General features: G+C 50.5%; 1 protein-coding gene across 1 annotated transcript in view; it reads left to right on the top strand.

The window, feature by feature from the left end:
- The window catches only part of Adgrd1 (adhesion G protein-coupled receptor D1), a 117,974-nt gene that overhangs the window by 37,342 nt on the left and 57,428 nt on the right, over nt 1-23,204 (top strand). Inside the window, exons 9-13 of the mRNA XM_041648529.1 lie at nt 1,664-1,723; nt 4,352-4,469; nt 5,329-5,439; nt 6,868-6,943; nt 8,395-8,536. Of these exons, the coding sequence (XP_041504463.1) occupies nt 1,664-1,723; nt 4,352-4,469; nt 5,329-5,439; nt 6,868-6,943; nt 8,395-8,536 (507 nt within the window). The remainder of the gene's footprint in view (nt 1-1,663; nt 1,724-4,351; nt 4,470-5,328; nt 5,440-6,867; nt 6,944-8,394; nt 8,537-23,204) is intronic.

Genomic DNA, 23,204 nt, shown 5'->3' with positions numbered 1-23,204 from the left:
TAGTGAATTTGAGGCCAGCCTGGGCTACATGAGACTTTATGCAAGAGGAAGAAGGAGAGGAGAGAAAGGTGGGGAGGAGGAGAAGGAGGAGAAGGGAGGTAAGGAGGAGGAGGGAAAGGAAGAAAAAGAGGGGAAGGAGGAGAGAGAAGAGGAGGGGTTAGAAGGAGGAGAAGGGATAAGAAATAAAAGAAAATGCTTGCTGTTCCTCTGATCAGGGAGAGAAAGCAGGAGCATTTTGCGGTCATTAGTTCGGCCCCTGAACTTTCGAATATTAATAAACAGCTGTGGAATGAAGATGAGTGGGAGGAGGAAGCGCTGATGATGCGTTATGCATAGACAGTGTATCTGGTGAGCTGCATAGGATTTTGCTAACCATGAAGACTCCACAGGTTCTCAACCTGCGGGTTGTGGCCCTTCAGGCAACCCTCTGTCTCCAAGAATATTTACATTATGATCGTAACAGTAGCAAAATTACAGTTTTGAAGTAGCAGTGAGAATAATTTCATGGTTGGGAGGGTCACCACAACATGAGAAACTGTATTAAAAGTTAGCAGCATTAGGACGGTTGAGAACCACTGGGCAGAGGAAACGGAGGCCGGTGAGTGGGCCTCCAGGTTTGAGTCTGGTGTCCGTAGCACTAGATGAGATGGAAAGACAGAGACAGGTGACTAGGGAGGGGCGGGGCCTGGGGCAAACATTGCTGAAGCAGCTACCCTGCTCAGCTTCACTCCATGGTTACCTGGGATGCTGGCAGGCTAACACCCCTTTTTTCCCCCCAAAAGGAAACAAGAAGACCAGTTTTCACTTAAATCTCCGTATTTGAAAATGCTAAAATTGATTTCATTGTTTTGGAACAAGAATGAGTCAAACCAAATGTGACTGATGGGGGAGGGGCATAAGTGGTTTCTGCTTTGTAGAGGCGATTTCCAGCTGGTATAAGTGGCTTAATGTTAGGTTGTCCCTGAGGAAAGTAGGCTTCATGAGCTGTGATTATGTATACATCCACCCATCCACTTATCTATCCATTCACCTGCTCAGCCATTCATTCATTAATGAGACAAGCTGGGGCTTGTCACACACCCTGGACACTTGCGATATCCACATTCTCATCACTGACTTTACAAGGTTGTCGTAAGAAGCAAGAGAGGAGATGGCATCTGTAAGATATAACCTGAGGCTGGGGAGATGGTTCAGTAGTTAAAGCATTTGACCCACAACCCTGAGGACCTGAGTTCGGATCCCAGGATCCACAGGATGCTGAGTGGACATGGTGGGTAACCTGCCTATAATTCCAGTCTCAGAAAGCAGAGACAGGAGCTCCCCAGGGCAAGCTGACTTGTGAGGGTTAGTCATATTGACTAGCTCTGGGATTGGTTGAGAGAGTCTGCCTCAATGAATAAGGTGAGTGTGCCGTGGAGGACAGACCCTGACACCAGCCTTGGGCTTCACATGCACACACACGCACTCCCAGGTGTGCCCACACACAGGTAAGCACATGTATACACAGATGTTCGCACACCACAAATATAAGCTATTATTGCCCGTCACTGTGCTAAACCAATTACCTGTTCAGGAGATGTGGGAAGACTCCGGAGGAGACTGACGGACTCAGGTATAGGACTCGAAGATCTATGCTAAGCAGTGTTGTTCTGTTTCTTTCTAGACCTTCTTAAGAACTGTGGGCGAAGTGCTTCTACTGCCCAGCTGGACCCAGGCATCAGAGGTAAGAGGAAAGATGCTTTGACCTTCAGCATGTGTGTACTGGATTATGGCTGTCTTCATGCGGTGGCATCCTAGGGCCCTAACAATCTCTAAGAAAAATGAAGCCTTTCCAGGTCCTGATGTCTAAGACACTGAAGTTCATTTCTCTTGGGCATGACATGCACCTGGGTGTGGTGTCTTCTGGTCTTCTGGAGACTCTGGGACCCTCAGCCCTACGCCACCATCTCTGGCTTTGGGAAAGGGACCAGATCTTCCAGAAGGCTGACCTTTGCGTGTCATTTCACACAATATATATTTTTTATTCTGCATTCTTGAATAGTCATAAGAGCCATATTTGGCATTTTAAGATCAGCGGATTGAGTGAGATGGCAGAGCGCGAAAGTGCGCCTCGTGATTAAAGTAGAAAATGAAAGGCTTTTGTCCCCTGCACTCAGAATTCAGGACGCACAACGGAGTGCTTTTCTTTGATTTCAAACCACCGTATTGATATTACTTCTTTAAAACATGAGAACAGTCGATGAATAGTTGTGGCAATGGCAGATGATAAAAATACTAAGATAAGAATCGTCCAGGGCCTTCAGGGAGAGCGTGGCGTTGAGCAACCTCGTATAACCCCACAGTTGGGTCCTGAGCCCACTCACGCACATTCGTCCTATAGACATCTGACTGAACCTACTTTTCCTTACTTCTACCAAGAACGTTTGCCAAGGTGGGGTTGGGAGATGGCTCACAAGCATACAGACTGGAGTTCAGATCCCAAGCACCCACACAAAGGCTGCCTGGGCACAGCAGCTCCCCTTTAATTCCAACTTGGGAAGGCAGAGACAGGGGATCCCCAGAGCTAGATAACTAATCATATCGGTGAGATCTAGGCTTGATTGGAGAGACCCAGACTCAATGAATGAGGTGGAAGGGTGATAAAGACTGATTCTCAACATGAACCTCAGGCCCCATGTGCATACATACATATATGCATATATACACCCCCACACATGCAAAAACATGCACATGCTTGCATACTGCATACACACACACACACACACACAAAATGAATAAAAGAGGAGAAAGAACATTTGCCAAGGTCCTCTGAGTACCATGTTAGTCAGGTCAGGATAAGGTGTGCTACAGTAACAACAGACCCTACCTCACAGTGACTTGGTATGTGGGCATTCACCTCTCAGGTATTCCGAGACCCTGTAGTGACTTGGCATCTCAGCTTCCGTGCCACACAAGGCTTCCAGGAGTTCAGGGAGAGAGGGAGGATGAAGACTCCCAGCTGCCCAGGAGTGCCCTGATCACACCAACATGCTGAAGCGCTCACTCTCCTGAGCCCTCCTCCTTTCAAAGCTTTAAAGGTTTTGCAAGGTTGAGAGGCAGAAACGACTGCCAATTCTCACCTTATTAATAAGATGGTACGAGGAGCTGCGTTCTGTGAGCCCTTTATTGAACAGCTTCACGTGAAATGAGATTGCATAACATTGGCAAGCAGGAAGGGAAGGGGGTCAAGAACGACACAGTCTTGTGTAGAAACACATTCTTTTTCACGAAGCGTAGACCTCCAGGGATAGGTTTCCAAGGGACTTTGTGTACAAGCTGCAGTCTGAAACCCGGGAGACTAGCCAGTGGGGCCGGCCAGAAGAGGGGCAGCAGCCAGTGGAGGCTTCAGATAGGCAGATTTTTCTCCATTGATTTAAATGAACTTTCTTTGAATGTAAAATATGCAAATCTGCTGCAAAATATGAATAATTGCAAAACAATCCAGGCTTAGGCAAGCTTATGCACATTGAAGAGAAAGGCACGCATGAATCGCTGCTCCTCCTAGAAGTGTGTGCCAAAGACACAGACATTCTGATTGAAATCAGACCACGGGCCTAGGAGACAACGTCTAAAATTGGCCTGTGTATCTGGTTCCGCCTCAGTAAGTCCCTCCTGGAGTGTTCGTGAGGGGGTGAGAGCGGCAGATGCTGTCTTTGGAAGGCTGGAGGGGATGTGCGAGGTAGGCAGAGGAGAGCCAGGCAGAATGGGGCAGAGGGTGGAGCCAACCGTTCTTTATTGCCATGGTGTCTGGGGTCTAAGACAGTCAGGCCAAGGTGGACATGGGCGCTGGCAGCAGAGGTCTGTGTGACTAGAAGGGACCCTCCTTCATGTGGGTAGAATCCAGAGGTGTCCTTTCTTCCTTAGAGTAGGTTAAGAGGGCCTCTGGGCGGAGGGTCAAGGAGGCCAGAGGGGATTTGGGGGCTGGTACCTCCAAAGAGGCTGCTGCTTCACTGAGAGTGGAAAAGACTTGCAGGTGTCCCCAGGACCATTATCTGTAAGACAGAGGCATGGGCAGACCTAAGACTTGCCCAGGTCCTTGGAGGGTTTATAGCAGAGCTAGAAACAGGTGTCTGAGCCCTCTGGTCACTCAGGAGCTAATGCTATGACATTGGGGCAGCTTTGACTCGTGTCCATGCTCTGTGAACTCAATCAGATGCTTGATCATCTCCCAGGCTTCCAAGTGGGGCAGTTGGGTGATTTTCTCTCTCTTATGGCCGTCATGGGGAAGAACAGCTCTGAGTCTGTTGTGTGCCCATTCCACATGATGTTGGGTGTACTGGCCCTCAGAGCCTCATGTCTGTGCTGCTTGCAGGACAACACCGTGACACTGGGCTTGGTCAACACCATTGATACCGTCATGGGTCACATCTCATCCAACCTGCAGTCGAGAGAACCCCACGTCACCCTCACAGGCTCTTCCTCCATGGCAGGTAGTCCTTATCAGATTGGAAGGGTTGGGCAGTGGGGGTTGTGGAAGAGAGAGTGTCAGGTGCGTGACCACTGGCCTTCACATTGTCTCAGGCTCACACAACAGCTGAGATAAACCACCATTTCTCTTAGGTCCAGTGTCTTGTGGAAAAATCCTGTTTTGGAAACAAGTGTGTTAGAAGTGGCTAAAAGTGCGGGGTCGTGGTATGCGCACAAGATTATGTAAGCAGTCATGGCAAAGTAGAGCTCCAGGTGTCTCAACAGCTGTCTGGGCTCAGAGTGCAGACTCAAACCCCTTTGAACCTCTGGATCCTTAAGGATCCGATGGGATGCTCTCTGTCTTGGAGATGTGGAATGGGTGAAGAAGGCCATTGGAGGAGGAGGAGACCAGAATAGGAGTCTGGGTGAATGCCAGAATGGGACATCTCAGAGGAAGCAGCCTTGCTTTTCCAGAATGTGTTAGGTCCCCCACAGACAGGCATGGGCTCCTTGCCTTGAGCTTCTCTCTGAAAACACTTGAGTGCAGGGGGATCAAACAGCACCCCACTGTGGCTCAGGAGCTCATCTGCTTCCAGAGGCAGCTTTTGGGGCTGCCTGTCTGCCAAGGCACCGCCAACACACACACACACACACACACACACACACACAACACACACACACACACACACGTGTGCTTTAATGTTCCCTTTTTCTGACAGGGAAAAACACACATGTGTTCTGGGTCACCCTTTCTCGAGATGATTCCTCTCCCCTAGGAGTTGGCTTGGTTTAAGAAATGAAGGATAGTGACACAGTCTTCAATCTGAGACTTGCAGCCAGTGAGCCGGCTGACTCCATTTACTGTGTCCACTTCTCCTTCAGAGTTCTCCGTGGCCAAGGTCCTTCCCCCAGCACTGAGTGCCCCCCACTACAGATTCCCAGCACATGGGCACAGTTACATTGAGATTCCGAGAGAGGCCCTTCACGGCAAAGGTAAGTGGACGTGGTTGCTCGGGTTCTCAGGTGGTACAGTCTGGGTGACGGTCTTTCCCTGATGGTGCTATCCACAGGAGGGTGGGTTTGGGTGCTCTCGGAGGGGGCTCTGATTCAAGGCACATGTTACCACCTCATCCCACAACACACTGTGGACTGAGCTGGGGCTTGGAGTGGGGTTCTGCAAATCTATGTTCCAGTGAGTCTCACCCACCACACAGGACACTGTGCCCCCCCCCCCCATCTTCTCAGCTCCTGGTTAGTTGTATGTGAGTAGGTGGGACACCTCCCCTCCTTGTTCAAGGTAGCCATGGATAGGTATGTTTGTATAGGAGAACCAGAAACGATCCTAGAACAGGCCCAAGTCAAGTCTCATTATGAGCAAGTAGCCAAGGGCACCTATGGATAAAACCAGGCAATTCTGGCCCTATCTAGATGGGATCCTTTCCTCTTGTGTCCACTCACAGTTGAGGATTGCTGTGGATCCTCATCCCAGAGGGCCCAGACAGAGGCCCAGGCTGCCACACAGACCCTCCCCAAGCAAGGATCCACCTCTTGGTCTGGAGGACAGGTGCCCATAATGTTCCTCTTCTCAGACTCAGTGTATCCTGCTCTCAGGAGAGAGGCACCACCTAGCAGCCTTGCATAGCATCTTCTCCCATGTTCCATGGCAGGACACATTAGAAACAACATAGGTTTCCAGAAGGGCCAGAGGCCATGTTCTCAACAGTTATTGTCAACTAACCCAGATTCTGTGGTTAGAACCCAGGCTTAGCCACTACTGACTCTGTGGCCTTGGGCAAATGCTGTACCAGGACAATAACAGTATCTGTTTCATGATACTGTTTCAGACCTTACAAGGCAAAATGTGTATAAATCCCTGTGCCTGGCATGTAGTGAGTCCTGAGTTGACAGCAGGGGTAGCTCAGAGAATCAGCCAATGATGGCTGGCTGAGTGCTCTCACCCTCCTGGAATGAGGAAATGAGCTGAGTATGTGGTTCTCACTGTAATAAGGGGCAGGGGAGCCATTGCAGCCATCTGGGTGTCTGCCAGTCTGTGGACCTGCTTCTGAGGATTAGCATACTCCTCCTGCAGACTGATGAAGATGCACTCATTGCCAGGCAACTGGCAGCCCATGAAGAGTCCCCAGGCCCCGCTGCTCTAGGCGTCTCGGACAGGCTTCAGCACCTGTGTCTGGCGTGGACACAGGGGACAGAGCAGGAGGTCATTGTTCCAGTCGAGCACAGGACTATCCACAGCTTCCGTGCTGATGTAAATGTTATTGTTCCGTGGCTCTTCCTCCTCCCCACCCCCAACCCTACCCGAGTCACTGAGTCACGGCCTTCAGTCCCCGTGTGCGTGATTCTGCACGCTCTCTGCTTGTAACAGGAGTGTTGACGGGTGTCTGACCTCTGCTTTGTCCTCAGCCTGGACCACCATTGTTGGCCTTCTCTACCACTCCCTGCACTATTACCTGAACAACATCCCTCCGGCCAGCACAAAGTGAGTGTTGTACAGTGGCGTGTGGGATGTGTGTGTGTGTGTGTGTGTGTGTGGTCTTGGATGACCAACCACAGTGACACGCTACACTGCCACACACATGCGTGGTTTACTTATTGTTAGAAAACTCTTGTTACCGGTGCCTGCTGCCTTGCTGTTCAAGCCAGGCTGGGTTTTTAGCCCTTTGGAAAAGACTCAGGAATTCCTGCAGTGGGATCCAGCAGGCTCAGGGGCCAGACTGGACAGCTATGCTCAGAGGCTCAGGTTAGAGACCTCAGCGTCCCCTAGGCTGACAGTGATCTGGGGCCCATGAATGGAGCTCTCCGAGTCTCAGTTTCCACATCTATAGAATGGGAAGGCCGCAGACCTGCCTTTATGGTTGTCTCCCTCGGGAAGATTTCTTCCCTTCATCTCCCCATTTCTCTCTCTCTTTGTTCCTTCCTCCACAGTTGCTTTGAGGGGAGCAGTAAGCACAGGCACATGGTTAAACTCACCCCGGGATTGTTCAAAGGCCAAGCTCACCAGACCCCAAGCCAAACTTCTGCACACCAGGTGTCTCACTGCCCTGTCCCTGACTTTGGCCACGAATAGCATTTCAACCTCAGAACCCTAAGACAGGGTTAGGAGATGTCTGGGGGTTGCTGTAGATTGGAGTGAGGCAGGGAATTTTAGTATGAATGGTTCTCAGCACATGGGGACTTGTTGAATAATATAAGCTGAAAGTCCCACAAGCAACTGGCTTTAGGGGCAGCATGGCCCAGCTGTCCAGATGTTGCTACCAGATCTCATTTCTGGGCTCATCACAGGCTGGGCTCCCTTCTCTGTCCCACAGTTCCCTTGCAGTTTTATCCTTCAGAACTGACATCCAGCATAGAGAAGTGAGACTCTCTCTTCTGGAAGGTTCCTGGGGTGTGACCTCATCTCCGGGCTGCTATGGGCTTGAGCAATGTGCTCTGCTGCCCAGCTCAGCTGGAGATGGCAAGGTTTGCTCCTGAGCCATGGGCTCAGTTCTGTGTACGTGGCAGAGTGGAGGAAGAGTGGCCGACTGCGTGAACGGGGGAAACTGAGGCACCTTCATGAGGAAAGGGATGGACAGGAGGCAATGAGACAGTAGACCTCACCACATAAGCACTGGCCTCATGTGTGGGTAATCAGGGAAAGTGGGGTTCAGACCCGAGCGAGTGAGAGCCTGGTCAGGCAGGCAAATGCACTGAGATTCCAAGCCTGAGGTCAAAGGCCTGTTTTTTCCGAATTCCCTGGTGTATTTTGAGGTTCTGCCCTATCTCACCTCCCAACTATGTTGTTACACTTCCAAGAGGGTAGAACTGAGGGACAGAATAGAGATGTTTAGCAGTAAGGATTTGATCCAGATGCGTGATCAAATATTGGTCTCAGAACTCTTGACCTTGAGGTCACAGTCTAGCCGTTGTAACCAGTTTTCCTTTGTTTCCAAGGATTCCCGAGGCTGTGAACTGCAGAGACTGCTTGCTGTCTGTCGCCAGCCGCCTGATATCCCTGGAGGTGTCCCCGCCGCCCACTCTGTCCCAGAACCTATCAGGCTCTCCTCTGATTACTGTCCACCTCAGGCACAAACTGGTGAGTGGCAGGCATTTGTCTTTGTGGGCCCTGGATGCAGTTTGCTGCCTGTGGCATTGTGTGAAGAACCTTTCATGGGCCTGGGGCTGGGCAAGGAGCACTTTCTGCTTCCCAGAGTTCATCTCCTTGCAATTTTATTCTTGAAATACGTGACTGAGCCTTGCCAATGACACATGGGCTGACGTTGAGTGAAGAGGCCTCTGGGGCCTGCTGTGGCTATCCAAGGCGAGTACAGCCCTTATGGGTATATGCCCCTAGCTTGTGGCGTTGTTTGGCTTGGAGCAGAGGTACAGTTGTCCCAGTGTCACTTAGCAGGCAGGCTGTTAGCAAGGTGCAGAGCTGAGCCTGGTCACGCGCTGCTTCAGAGGTTGAGAGAGACACCTCTGTGCTTTGGGTATGGAGGGATGAGCTGTTTGTTTTCATGTGTTCATCCGCGCTGAGGCTCTCTCATCTTTATGGAGCTCTGCCTGTAAGTGAGAACAGCAGAGATGGAGGCTGATGTGCCGTGGTTCCTAAGATGCGCGAGTGACTGTGTGCATACATGGACAGGCATCGTCTTCCTGTGCATCTCTCAAAGGCTTGTAGCTGGCACCTCGATCTTAAGGATGGTGCTGGGTGCACACGGTCGGGGGTCACTGAGATCTTGGTGAGGCTTTGGTGAAGCATTGGTGAGGCTTTGCGTGAGGGTCCTGGAGAGGGAACTCATGAGTGACAACCGCTATCACTAGGCCAACTGGAGGCAGGTTGGAAAACACAGTCAGGGGTGCTCTCTGGAGGCAGGCGGGTGATACAAGAGCCTCTGAGGGCAGAAGGCAGACAAACCAGCTCAGAACCAGGGTTTCATGTTATCCATAAGTCCAGGAGAGCTCACATGCTTGTGTGCATGTGTTTATGTGTACACATGGGCCTGCATGCACTTGGGTTGGCTGGAGCTAAGACATCTAAGATGTAAATGCGCATTTGCTTCCATCCTTGTGTCCTGGTGTCATTTCCTCTCTCCCTTGCCAAGGGAGACACTCCTGCTCTTCCCCCTCTTCTTTGTGTTCAAAGTGTCTCCAGGCTGGTCCCAGAAAACCCAGTTTTGTCAGCTGCATGATGCTGGTGCCCCTACCCCCAACCCGATTTACATGGCTCCCGGTATTCAACAGCCTCCTTCTGAGAATTCTGGGTTTGCCATGAATAGCACAGTAGCAGGGTCTGCCCAGTACTCTGGAAAGTTTTTATCTACCTGCAAAGAGACTTCCTCTTTGCTAATAGGCCCCTCCATCCAGCTTTCTCCTTCTGGTACCTCCACTCCTCACCATGCCACGGAAGCAATTAGAGGGAGGTAGGGGGAGAGAAAGAGAGAGATAGAAATAGAGACAGAAACAGCAACACACACACACACACACACACACACACACACACACACACTGGGGGGTATAGGAGAAGGCTCTGAGGTTATCATCCTGGTAGGGTGACAATGACAGATTGCAGCCCCCCACTCCACCCATCTTGCTTGGGGTCATGTGTCTGTGTGTGATACTCACTTCTGAAGATGTAGATTTACAAGCAGTCAAGGACAGACTAATGGTGACTCCTGAAAACAGATTATCTCACTGAGGTCTTATGGAGCTTTGCAACAGCAGTAAAAACTGGAGTTCACCACCCAAATGTGCACCCTGTCCAGCAGAACTGACTGGAGTGTGGTCTCGGGAAGCAGATGTCGGCTGCTGAAACGCTCCCTGGATGTTCAGGGAGAGGGAGCAGGAGGGGTGGATGGCGGCAGGCTTGCGCAACTGGTCCTGTTGGCAAGGAGATGATGGCTTATGCAGGGACCCAGAAGACCAAGATGTCCAAGGAGCTGGTGAAGGGCTATAAACCTACCTGAGTGGGGCTGTTTGTTCTCAGAATGTGTATGTTTGTTTCAAGTGCCAGCTCTACTTAAGTCGGTAGTGGTGGGGTCAGCGAGACTGCTCAGCCGATAGGGGCTCTGCCACCAGACAACCTGAATTCGATGCCTGGGACAGAACCAACTTCTACAAGTTATCTGCTAACCTAAACACACACACACCCACGCGCGCGCGCATATACAAATGCACGCACACACACACACATGCACATATACACACTCATTCTGGGACTCATATTGTAGAAGGACAGAACTGACTTCTGCAAATTATCCGCTCACCTAGACACACACTCACACACACAGACGCACACACACATGCACGCACACACACATGTACACACACACACCTCATTCTGGGACTCATATTGTAGAAGGACAGAACTGACTCCTGCAAATTATCCTTTCACCTAGACACACACACACACAGACACCAGGACCACAACCAGGGGAACCAGCCAGCCTGAGATGAGAGGATGGCCTCCCATTGCTGTGGGACTACAGGTCCTGCCTGCTCTCCCAATGCTGTTGGTGGTGGCCTTGGGCCTTGTGGAAGACTCTACTGTTTTTTTGTTTTTTTGTCTTCTGTGAAATTCTGGGAAGGTGCCAATTTGCAAACCAGAGAAAAAAAGGAAGGGTAGGCTAAGGCACATTCCCGGTTTAATGGCCGGTTGCTGGAGTTATTTTTAACAAAGAGCTTGAAAGAGGGATTGTGCCTTAAAAAGAGACGGAGGGGAATTTTTATCCTCCCAGAAGAGAACAGTAATTAGAGACAGTCTTAACTGAGTGTCCTCAAGAGTTTGGGATTTTTGTTGTTGTTTATGTGGGTTTTTTTTTAGTTGAAGGTTTCTGTTGTCCTTCTGAGGATGCTTAGGAGAGCTGCTGCTGCTGCTGTGTGTGGGACAGTTCCTGTGGCGCCCTCTCTGGAGCTGATGGCAATGAACAGAGAAGGAGGTTTTTTCTTTCTTTTCTTTTCTTTTCTTTTCTTTTTTTTTTTTTTTGCGGCGTGGCTTCAGCCTTGTCTTTCCCAACTGAATCCATGAAGCATGGAGCAGCGGTCACAGCACTGTCTTCCATCTTCCAACACTTTAAAGTATATACAGGCCAAGACTGGGGTTCCAATCTGAGGGGTCCTCTCTTATTGTCCTAAACTATGGTTGACATGGGCTCCCCAGGATCTCGAAGGGATAGGTACCTGTCAAAGCTTGCTTTCTATTGCTGTGATAAACACCATTCTCACAAGCAACTTAGGGTGGAAAGGGTTTATTTGGTGTATGCGCCCTGATGGCTGTTGATCGTGAAGGGAAGTCGGGGCAGGAATGGAAGCAGAGGTTGTGCAGGGATATTGCTCTCCAGCTTGCTGCTCAGGCTCAGTTCAGCTAATTTTCTTCTGTCTTCCTGAACTACCTGCCCAGGGGTAGCAGCACCCACAGTGCTTTAGCCCTCCCATGTCAATCATTAATCGAGAAAACGTCCTACAGACTTGTCAGAAGTTCAGTCTGATGGAGGCATTTTCTCAGCTGAGGTTCCCTCTTTCCAGATGACCCTGGTTGTCTAAAGTTAACAACAACAATAGAATCCACCAAACCCAAACTAAGCCAAAAAAAAAAAATCTCACCATCATAGAACACTACCAGACATGTCCTGGAAGCTCCTGAGCAGGTGCCTGGTGAGTTCTAGGGGTGAGGGGTGGGTACAGCATAGGCTACCCCACCCTAGTCCATAGTCCATCTCATTTCAAACCTGCTGAAAAGCTCTGGGATCTAAAGTTTCATTGCTCCAAATGGGCTAGGTTCTGTCCACCACCCTGGATGCTCAGGCTGCAGAGAACAAATGCGCTGAGAAGGTTCTGAATCAGGCCAGTGTTGGGTGCTGTCCCTCTGCAGACAGACGGCCTGCCCAGGCTTGATGTATCTACAGATTGGCCAGACCGCAGGGATATTTGCTACGCTGTATCTTAGGTTAATGCACCATCTTTCTTGACTCCATCCCTGAGACTGTTTTATCCTGTGGTCCCCTCTAAGAGTACCAGAAGCCAGGCCTTCTCTTGGAGTGTTATTTTGAGTCCTGGGAGCCCTTCTCCATGCAGAGCAGTACATATCTACCCAGACTTCCTCGTCGCTGGGATTGATAGTGTATGGGAAGTAGATGCCAAAGGCTTGTGAATCATGTGACAGTTCTTCAGTTTAATGCCCCCACGGAGCTGGAGGTTTTGCCTGCATGGCACACTCCGGCATGGGATCCAGATGCTGCCTAATCTTTCAGTAGCAACTGACCTCTTTGCTGGAACAGCTGTGGCCTCTTGACTCAGCAAGATGCCGCCGGGATGTGGGGATTTGTGGGCACCGTTGATAAACTGTAGGGCATCCCGCGACATCTGTAGCCTCTATTCACTCAATGCCTGGAGCAGAATCTCCGGCCGTGACAACCAAATACATCTCCAGACGTTGCCAGGAATGCCCTGGGAGATTCCCAGTTGAGAATCCCGTATGTCATTGCAGTAGTAACAGCTAGATTATTGCTGTTGCTATATAATACTCCATTGTGTGGGTGTTCTATCTTTTATCTCCTGGGGTGTGCTTGGGTTGTTTTCCACTTCAGATTATTACGCACAGTCACTTTTCTGTTTCCCAAAGAAAAACACTTAAAAGCCAGTGGTTTGCAGCTATTATTTTGCTATGATCTGTTGTGAATAAGAAAGTATCTTTTTTTAAAATCACCTTTATTTGTGTGTATGTGTGTGCTCGCATGCTGTGGATGTGTAGAGGCCAAGGGACAACTTGTGGACGTCAGTTCCCTCCTTCCACCATGAGAGTTTTGAACTTAGGTCAACAGGTTTTTGGAGCACATACTTTTACCCACTAAGACATCTTGTTGGCCCCCATGAGAAGAAAAGTCTTGCTGTAACATTAACATTTTCCTTTCTTGCTGTGATGCTCTGTCTGGGACTGGTAGCCCCTCTCTGCAGACTGTGATTATTATTATTATTATCATTATTATATCCATCTACAATGAATGTTGAGCTCTGACGGGCTTCCTATAGGGCTGTGTGGAGACCAGGGCACACACACACAGACTTGTGTAAATGAGGCGAGGCCAGTCATGTTGTTTTCCCAGTTTTTGGTTCAATCTGTCTGAATGTCCAGGTCAATTGCCATAAACTCCCCGGTCATTTCCATGGCTGTGTCATAGCCCACACCCTGTCTCCCGCTGTTACGTCTGGCTTTTCCCAGGCTCCGCCCTAACAGACAAGGCTGTGATGAACCGCTGTGTGCCCACGCAGCGCTCTCTCTGCGATAAGGTCTTAGGAGTAGAATTATTTGGTTAAGTGGTCATTTCTAACTTGTTTGTGATGTTTAAGCCAAGCATGTGTTTATGCTCATGTCCCAGTCATGTTCCCTGCACAGCACAGGCTTGGGCTCAGAATCTGAGCTGTGGGGGTGTCTTAGCTAGGGTTTCTATTGCTGTGATGAAACACCATGGCCAAAAGGCACGTTGAGGAGGAAAGGGTTTATTTGGCTCACACTTCAGCGTTGCTGTTCATCACTGAAGGAAGTCAGGGCAGGAACTCAAACAGGGCAGGAACCTGGAAGCAGGAGCTGATGCAGAGGCCATGGAGGAGAGCTTCTTATGACTTGCTCAGCCCACCTTCTTATAGAACCCAGGGCCAGCAGCCCAAGGACGGCACCACCCACCATGGACTGGGCCCTCTGTTATGGATCACTAAATGAGAAAATGCCTTACAGCTGGATCTCAAGCATGTATTTTCTCAGCTGAGGCTCCTTCCTCTGACGACTCTATAACTTGGGTTAAGTTTACACTCAAAACCACCCAGTACAGGGGGTTAGGGTAATTCAGAGCAAACTCCTTCACTCCCCTCTGAGGAGCATGCATCAGGGCAGGAAGCCACCTGTCTGAGTGAGGGCCACACGCTTCACAGAGTAGACATGCTCCTGAAATCACGCCAAGTGGCAGAATGCAGTCAGTGTCTGAATGTCCACCACGCACAGCCCCATCCCAGACTGTGCTGTGCAGGGAACATGACTGGAATATTCCGGACCTACCTGATGTGTGCTCACTTCTGTTGGGCATAAGTCCGGGAGTAAGGTGCTAGTCCTGGAGCAGGGGTGTGTGTGTGTGTGTGTGTGTGTGTGTGTGTGTGTGTGTGTATATGTGTCATTGATGAATAGCTGTGACCAATGACTGATCACATTTCCCAAAGTGGGCACCATTCCAAAACCCAATGAACATATGAACCTGTCAATCATGTTTGGGACTATCAATCTTCTCTGGGCTGGTTGTTGTCCAGGGGGCTTGTATTGTCTCATTCTGGTTTCTATTTGTTTTTCTCTATGACATTGGTGACCTTTTTATATGTTTATTGGGCATTCTCATCCCCCTTTTTTTATATAGATGTAGAAAGAATCTACCCCTATTTTCCCATCTAGTTGCTGCTTTTGTTTCCTTATCGATTTTCCGTTCCTGGCCCATCTCAGATATGAGGCATTTGTACTGCAAACTCCTTCTTCCGCTGCGCCTGGCCTTTTTGCTCTCAGGGTGTCTGTTGATGAGTGGCTGCTTTAAATTTTCATGCGAGCCCATTTATCAAGCTCCTGCCTTGAGCTTCGTGCCTCTTGGTGTCCTGGTCAAGGAATCTCATCTGACTGGAGGTCACAGAGAAGCTCGGGTGCTGCCTGAAGTGGTCACTGCTCATTCGGCTCGCTTCCGTTAAGTTCTGCGGTTGTCGTCTAATTGTGGCAGTGTGTGGCGAGGTAGGGCCAAGATTTATTTTCCCCACATGCATGGCCAATTTACCAGGCTTCACCTGTTGGCAAGATAAACCTCTGCCTTAGGCGGCTGGGCTGCCTTCTGCATCCATCAAACTGGCTGTTTCTATCTCCCTAACTTCAGGGGCTTTATGCTAAAGCCATGCTAACCCTCCCGCTTCGCCTGGGCTGTGGATGGCAGGATCTACATCTTAAATGACTGATGTTCACTGCGGAAGTGCCTTCAGAAGGATTCTAAGATCAGCGCTGTCACCACCGGGGCTCGTTAGCCCGCGTCCCACTTAGCTCTAGACTCTGATGGGCAAAAGTTACATCTGCTTGTTTCTGTTTGAGTTCCTTTGATTGCCGGCAACGCTGGGCGCCCTTCCCTGAGTGACTTGGCCATCTGCATTTTTCTTTCAGATCATGCACTCTTGCCTTGATTTTTTGGGGATCTGCCGTTTGCTTCATTACTGACTTCAAAGATCTCTGCTCATCTCGCAGATAACACATCGCCTACTGCCGTCCGCCATAGCTGTGTTTTATTTTGACAATTTTTTTTTTGCCTTGTGCAAGTTAAAGTGTTCTGTGTTGTCAAGGGTGTCAACCATTTCCTCTAGAAAGACGTCTTAGCTCCCCACGGCCGCTGTGACAAATGCACATAAACCCAGTGGCTTGGAACAACATAGCTTTACCATCTGAGAGTCCTGGAGGGCTGATGTGCAGAATCAGTCTCCTTGTGCTAAACTCCGGGTGTCAGAAGCCCAGAAGGGCAACTTCTTTCTTGCCTTCCTAGCTTCTAGAGACACTCTCGGGTCCATGCCTCTGAACCATGTTACCAGTCCTTGCATCGCTATCTCTCCTTCTCCCCCACTCCAGTTCTGACCCTGCTACCTCCCTCTCGCAAGGGCTGTATGATGACTTCGGACCACCTGAGTGATTCAGGTCATCTCAAGACCTTAATTGAAAGACATCGGCATAGAGCCTTTGCCGTATGGAGACACCCCCCTACACCCACAACATCCCCTCCACACATACACAACAATCCCCCCATACATACACACTGGGAGTGTGGATACCTTAGGCAGACAGTCACAGCCCTTTTTAGAGAAGATGGCCACTGTGTGGATGACAGACTCTTCCTCCTTCACCTACTTGGTGGTTGAGGTTCTTTTGTGTTCAACCCTTTCTTCTTCTATGGGTGACAAGACACTCAGAAGGTGAGAGAGATGTTGTGGGTGTCACTCCCGGCCCCAATAGAGAAGTCCAATGTAGAGTTTCTCTCACTGTGCATCAGGGCATTGAGGGATGCTGGTCACTAGCTGTAGGAGCAAAAGTCATTTGGCTTCCTTCTAGGGGTCAGTTCTGGGGACTGCATGGGGGCAATCTTGGCATGCCTCAAAGGGCACTGCCCTTTTCTGCTTCCAGCCCTGCCCATGTAGAACCAGGCATCCGACAGGTACCTCTGTGACATGCTGCTGGGCCAGGGCACCTGTGAGTGGCCTGAGTCTCTCCTAGTGTTTGGCTCTAGGGCTCTGGCAATGGTGACTCATAAAAAGGGGACCCACCCCACAGGTACCCTTGGAAGCTTCCTGCAGAATCAGACATGAGGCAGGCCCTACCCTGTAGGACATACAGCGTCCCAAGACCCCACGGAAGCCCCCGTATGGTGGGAGCAGACCCTCCATTGCCAGCCAGGGTTGGGAACTCACAGTGTGGCTTTGCAGAGAAGTCCACAGCTTCACCTCCCTGGGCAGTGCGTCTTCTTCCAGGTCCCCGGTGTGATGTATTCTGACACCAACTTTGGAAATTCTGCGTGCTATTGTAACTCACTCGTGTTCTTGTTCAAATCTCCCACTGTTGATATGTCACTGTTTATGGGGGGAGGCGGCCCTGATGTTCTTCCACAGGGTCTTTCTCATTTGTGGTGGGGTGTGCTCTCCTGAAGGGGCCTCTTCATTTCACCTGGCTATCGTGTGAGTCTTTGGCTCTCAGAGGCCCAGTGTAGGCTTGCTCCCCTGTCTGTTGGGAGATAGTGAGGGATGGCGTCTTTAGCTCATTGGGTGTTTCATTATCCTGAAGGAGAAAATGGGACCCTGTTCACCCCCTCTTTCTCTCTTTTGATGTTTGGCCAAGAGGTGAATAAGGTTTGCTTTGCCACGCATTCCTCGCTGTTGCCATCTGGTACCTCAACAGAGTCCAAAGTAATGAGTACTTCCCCATCAGTGGGCAGGGACTCAGGAAACCAGGGACTCAGAGCAACCCTTGGTTGGCTTATCAAGAGTCGTAGTGACACAAACTGAGCCCACAGCCTGGGGACAAAAGCAAGCATAGCGGGGACTTAGAAATAGTTAGTACTGACAGGACCTCGGGGCCTCCCCCAACTCTAGCTCCAGTGGAGAGACCACGAATTTACCCAGTTTCTTATTTTAGCAACTCATACCTGCCCAGTGTCCACCTCTGTTAAACCAATATGTCACAGCACTATGGGGGAGGTTCCAAGGTTCGTGTCTGCCTGAGCAGATGTCTGGGACCCCTAGTGGGCAAGTCGTTAGCAGGAGTCACTACAGGGCTTGCTTTCTGTCTTGTGTGGTGTACGTGTGCTCTAGAATGAACTAGGCAGACTTGAGTGAGTGCTCCTGACTTCCCACTTCTATACAGATGGGGGTGGGGTGTGTGGTGAGGTGCAGGGTGGGATTGTTCAAGTCCTGTTCTTTGGCTGTCAGTCAGGGATCACTGACTTCTCATCCCTCATGAGTGTCCAGACAGGTAGCTCTCGGTGCAGAAGGGACACACATTCCTGATGCCAGAGTTGACTGGTGACCACAGAGACTAATCGCAGGGTGGGGACACAGTGGTCTCTGGGACTGTGAACAGGGAGTGCCTAGCCGGAGCCACTCAGTTCCATCTTCCATGGGTCCATTTCCAAAGCTGTTGCGTCACTTGAGCATGGGGTGAGGTAAGAAGCCAGGCCCAGGGTGTGCCTGGGTGCCAGTGTGCGTGGCTTGCTCTGCATCCTGGGCAGGGAAACCCTACCCCCTGCCAACGCTACTACATAAGAGAAAAAGGCCCAGCTTCTAGATGCATCTGAGTCCTATGCCCCAACTTGCATCCTTATCCTAGTCTCTGGCATCCCTCTGATAAGACAGCCACACCCCCTGGCCATCCCCTTATCCAGACTTGGCCCCACTTTCAACTCAGCACCCAGAAGTCTATTCAAAATGTGGCTGGAGAGATGCTTAATGCTTAAGAAGGCTTGCTTCTCTTGCAGAGGACCGGGGTTCAGTTCCTAGCACCCGCATGGCTTCTAATAACCACCCATCACTCCCGTTCTAAGGGATCTGATGCCCTCTTCTGGCCTCTGCAGGCCCTGCATGCATGTGGCACACACACACACACACACACACACACACACACACACACACACACAGGCAAAACCACTCAACACATGCATAAAAAATAAACAATAAGCAGAAATGAATAAATCTTTAATGTACTCTAAAACTGTCACCCATGCATTGAAAACCTTTTCCTGTGTCCTCTGCATTCCCAGCCTCCAGCTACCATAGCCTCTTCCTGGTCCTTCCTCACACAAGCTAGGCCCTTTCCTTACATTTTCCCTCCTGAACAGAATGCTCTTCCTCAGGTCCCCGAATGGCTACCACCTTCGCAGAGTCTGTCCCACAGCCCAACCGTCCTCTAAGAATTAGCCGCACACTCCGGCCACATCCTATCCTGCCTACTACCTTTGTTCCCATCAGGGAGGTGGATGCAATCCTGTTTGCATGATTTTTGTTGTTGCTGCCACTGTCTTTCTTCTCTAGTAGAAAGCAGCTTCCATAACACACACACACACACACACACACACACACACACAGAGAGAGAGAGAGAGAGAGAGAGAGAGAGAGAGAGAGAGAGAGAGAGGAAGAATACAACCTCTAGGATCTCTACCAATGTTTGTTGACTGAATACCTGCATGAAAGAAGACATCAAACACAGAGGACCCTGAACCACCTGGGTGCACAGCTCGGTCAGGGTGAGTCAGTCTTTGCCACCTGAGCTCTGAGGATGGTGGCTCTTTCCTGAGGCTCTCCCTTCACCAGCTGACCTTGATAACACTAAACTGTGCCTGGACCCCGTGTTTCCACTTCCAGGCCTCATACTCTGGCTTAGCATGTCGGTGTTCTCTGCCTGTTTGCTGTTGGGCCTCCTCATTGACCTTGAGATGCTGTATTAGCATTGCCACCCTCTCTCCCACGGTACAACAAGGTCCTGGAAGAGGTAGATCTAGTCACCTCTCCATGTGCCATGAGCCCTCCTGTCCAGGCTCCCTAACCCCCCAGTGGGGTGAGGACAAGCCCTCCCAGAGGCCCTTACACAGCTTGGACCTCTTTCATGCAGCTCCCACTCCACACTCCGCTCCCTGGTCCTGGGGCTTTTACACACAAGGCTCTGTCTTGTTCTCCTTGTGCCCAGGCTCCACTGTCTCCCATTGCCCTCACGGAGCTGGTGAGGCTTGCTCACCATGTCCCTTCCCCAGGGCACCAATGTTCTCTGTGTGGTCACTGATGTTCCTCTAGGGCCAGACCTGTACATTTGGACATGTGTGTCATGCCAGGTGTCCCACGTGGAGCACAGTAGGAGTTGCCACTGCACAGGAAACACTGTTTCTGAGAGCTAGTCAGCCGGGGGTATCAGGCCCAAAGGATGGAGCCTGCAAGACTTGCAGCGCTGAGCTCGAACGCAGCCCTGGTCTCTGCCTTGAGCTCTTCAAATGAGCTCCGCTGGGCTCTCTTTCTCCACATTCAGCCTAGGCTTAAGCCCCCACCTCTTCACCAAGCAGCAGTCTCTTTTCTGTGCTTAAGATGATGGCGCAGTGGCAATCGCCAGTCCCACAGAGGACGCTCACTTTCTTCTTCTAAAACTGGACAATGGAGAAGCCGCAGGAAGCTGAGCCCGAGACAGTGCTATTGTTACGTCCCAGAGAAACCGTATTCTAACAATGCTAATGGGGGTCAAAACGAAAGGAGAGAAATCCGCCCACTTCCCTAGGTCCGGGTCTAGCTCTACAGATGTCTAATGCATACAGAGGGTTACGTGGAGGGAATCACAATGTGGATGAGATCTGTTTCCTTGGCTAATTATTTTTACCAGCTCCACAAAAGCAAACTGAGCTCTGGGAGATTTATTCACACAGAAATCACTGCGGAGGGAAGCGGTGCACTAGATATAGTTTGCTCCTTGTTTACCTGGGAGGTGGGGGTCACATGTGCCATGGCACTCCTGTGGAGTTCAGGGGACAACTTTCAGACGTTGTCTCTTTCTTTCCACCAAGTGGGTCCTGGGGATCAAACTCAAGTTGTCAGGCTGAGCTGCAAGCTCCTTTACCTGCTGAGCCATCTCCCCAGACTCGCATTTGAGTTTTAAAGATGCGTTGGTGTCCGTGGACTAGAACTCTGCTGAGGTTCAGTCTCTCTTTGCCAGACTTCCTCCAGCAGGCACCTGGGTCACCAGGAGCTGTGGGCCTTGTAGCTTGCGTGACTGGAATCAGCCCCCTGCCCGAGCCACACACCGTGGCGTCTGCCCCAGCTGTGAGAACACTAGCAGACGTGGAGATAAATCTAGGAGTCTTTGTCAGCTGTTCCAACAGCCAGCACTGTGGACGACCTAGCTTCGTCATCACAGTGACAAACCACCCACGGGTGCTGGGTAGATTTATCCGGCCACGCTATTGCGATTCCTGTAGCTCCCAGCCCTGTTTATCACCTGTCTGTCACATCATTGAGTGCCTATTCTTGCATGTGACGTCTCAGGGCCACTTCTCCAGAGAGGAGCCAGGTTGTTGGTGACACCAGGTCTATCTTTTCTTCCTGCATAGAGGTCAATGTCAGGGGCAGAAATTGAATATTTGCTTTCTGGAGCAGACGAGGTGCAGTACCCGGGGTCAGTCACCGAGGGGGCCGGGTACCTGAGAACCCCTTACTATTAGCACCCCCTGATGGAGCAGAAGTGACAGTGGGATCACTTTCCTAAGTCAAGAATACATCCAAGAGTTGGGGGTGACAGGTGAGCTGGCCTTGACACTGGGATTAGCAGAAAACAAGTCTGAGCTCCATCCTTCCCCAGCTCAGGGAGTACTCACCCCATCTTCTGATTGCTGACTATGCATGTAACTCTGGCTGATGTTTAAGCATCTCAGCGCATGCGTGAGTACATAAACACAGGAATGGGGCACAAGCTGACACATGGGGGCAAGCAATGGCCTCGTGGTGAGTGGTCCTGGGGATCTGTGCTTGCTTGCTTCTTGGAGATTTTTTTTTTTGAAAGGTGGAGGCTGTGCGAGCATGCAAGAAGCTGGAGAATTACAAGAACGGCCAGGCTGTATCCCTTAGAATGTTCTGTGTAAAGTGGCCTGGACCCCAGGTCATGGGACCAGACCCACCTTGCCCCCCTTGCCCTGGAGCTGGCAGAAGCATTTCTTAGGTGTTGGTGGCTCCTCGCTGGGTAACGGTGGGAGGAGCCACCAACCTGGTAATTCTGGCACGGTGAGGACTAGCCTGGACAGGCTCCCCTGCCCACAGCCCCTCCTTGACACCCTTCTGGAACTTCCTGGAAACAACCTCCCTTTGACCACCCGCATCAGGCAGGGCTTTGCCCTAGAGACTCTGACTTCCTTTCTTCCTTTCTATTTAAAAATAGGGAATTGTCAGCAGATGTCTGTGTTGTTACTTTACTTGGTTGGCTGGTTTTGATGTTTGGTCTCACTTTATAGCCTAGGCTGATCTGTAGTCTCAGACTTGCTCTGTAGCCTAAAGTCTTAAACTCATTGCAATCCTCCTGCCTCCGCTTTCTGCGCACTGGGATTATGGCTGTGCCTGGCTTAGAGCCTTGAGGCACCACATACAAATCTGGATTTACAAATGCCATTGACGCAGGAGGTCCTGACAAAAGGCTGCGTCCACACGCATGTCACTAGTCTCTGTGTTGGGTTCCAGACTCCATCTAGAGACATGACTACATGGCCCTGCCTTGCCCTACGTGTCCAGCAGGTTGGTGCATGGGTGAAGAGATGCAGTGACTTTTGCCCCTGCAGAGGTGGCTGAGTCCTATCTGCTATGCTCTCCCAGTAGTCTAGAATAGGAGGGAAGGACGGGTCATTAGGACATGGACTGGAACTCAGCGCATCTGTTACCTGCCTCCACTACACTGATATCATCTCCCTCCTTTTCTGCCCCTTCCTTCCTGCTTACCCTCTTCATTTTTCTCCCCACTCCTCATGATGTAACCCATATGATCCCCAAATGCACACCTGGATCAATCCTCCAGTTGAGAGTAGACCCTGCTCTCATCACAGGCCATGTGGCTTACCATCAACCAAGGCGAGTGACAATTGGAGCCTAGCCTCACGGGGTTATAGACAAGCAAGTTACTGAGTTCCACAGGCTTTGCAAGGCTGGCTTGGAAGGTATTGCTGCCAGTGGGAGAACTGCTAACGTCTTATTAGCTATTTTTCTTATTGTGGTGAACAAACACCCAATAATAGCAACTTAGGGGAAACAGACTTATTTCCCTTATACACCCATGGTTCAGGGCATATAGTCCACATGGTGCTGGGTGCAGCTTGGGTTTGCGGTAGTACGACTTTGAGGCTGCTCATTCACATTCCTAAGGACCAGGAAGGAGAGAGAGCAGACAGCATGCAGGGCTTGTCTATTAACCCTCAAGATCATTCAAACACTTTTCAGTCCCCATCCCCCAAGCCTGTTCTGGCAGACACACGCATGCATATCTTCCTAGCCGTCTTCCGTGGGTCCACTGAGGTGCGTCTTTATGTGGCATCCACATGAGCCAAGAGGTGGTATCCAAACTGCTGGGTGCACATGCTTGGTGAAAGCCTTTTGTTCTGCTGTTCTTCAAGCCAGAATTTAAGGGGCCAGATCCTCCATTCATTCCACTGGTGACAGGCAAAGCTATGTTGAGTCTTATACAGCTTCACATGGGAACAGACAGTGGG

This window comes from Microtus oregoni, unplaced genomic scaffold (assembly GCF_018167655.1).
Source record: "Microtus oregoni isolate MIOR12 unplaced genomic scaffold, Mior012 000003F_ref0000135, whole genome shotgun sequence".
NCBI classification, from domain to species: Eukaryota; Metazoa; Chordata; class Mammalia; order Rodentia; family Cricetidae; genus Microtus; species Microtus oregoni.
This window is presented reverse-complemented; position numbering and strand designations above follow the sequence as displayed.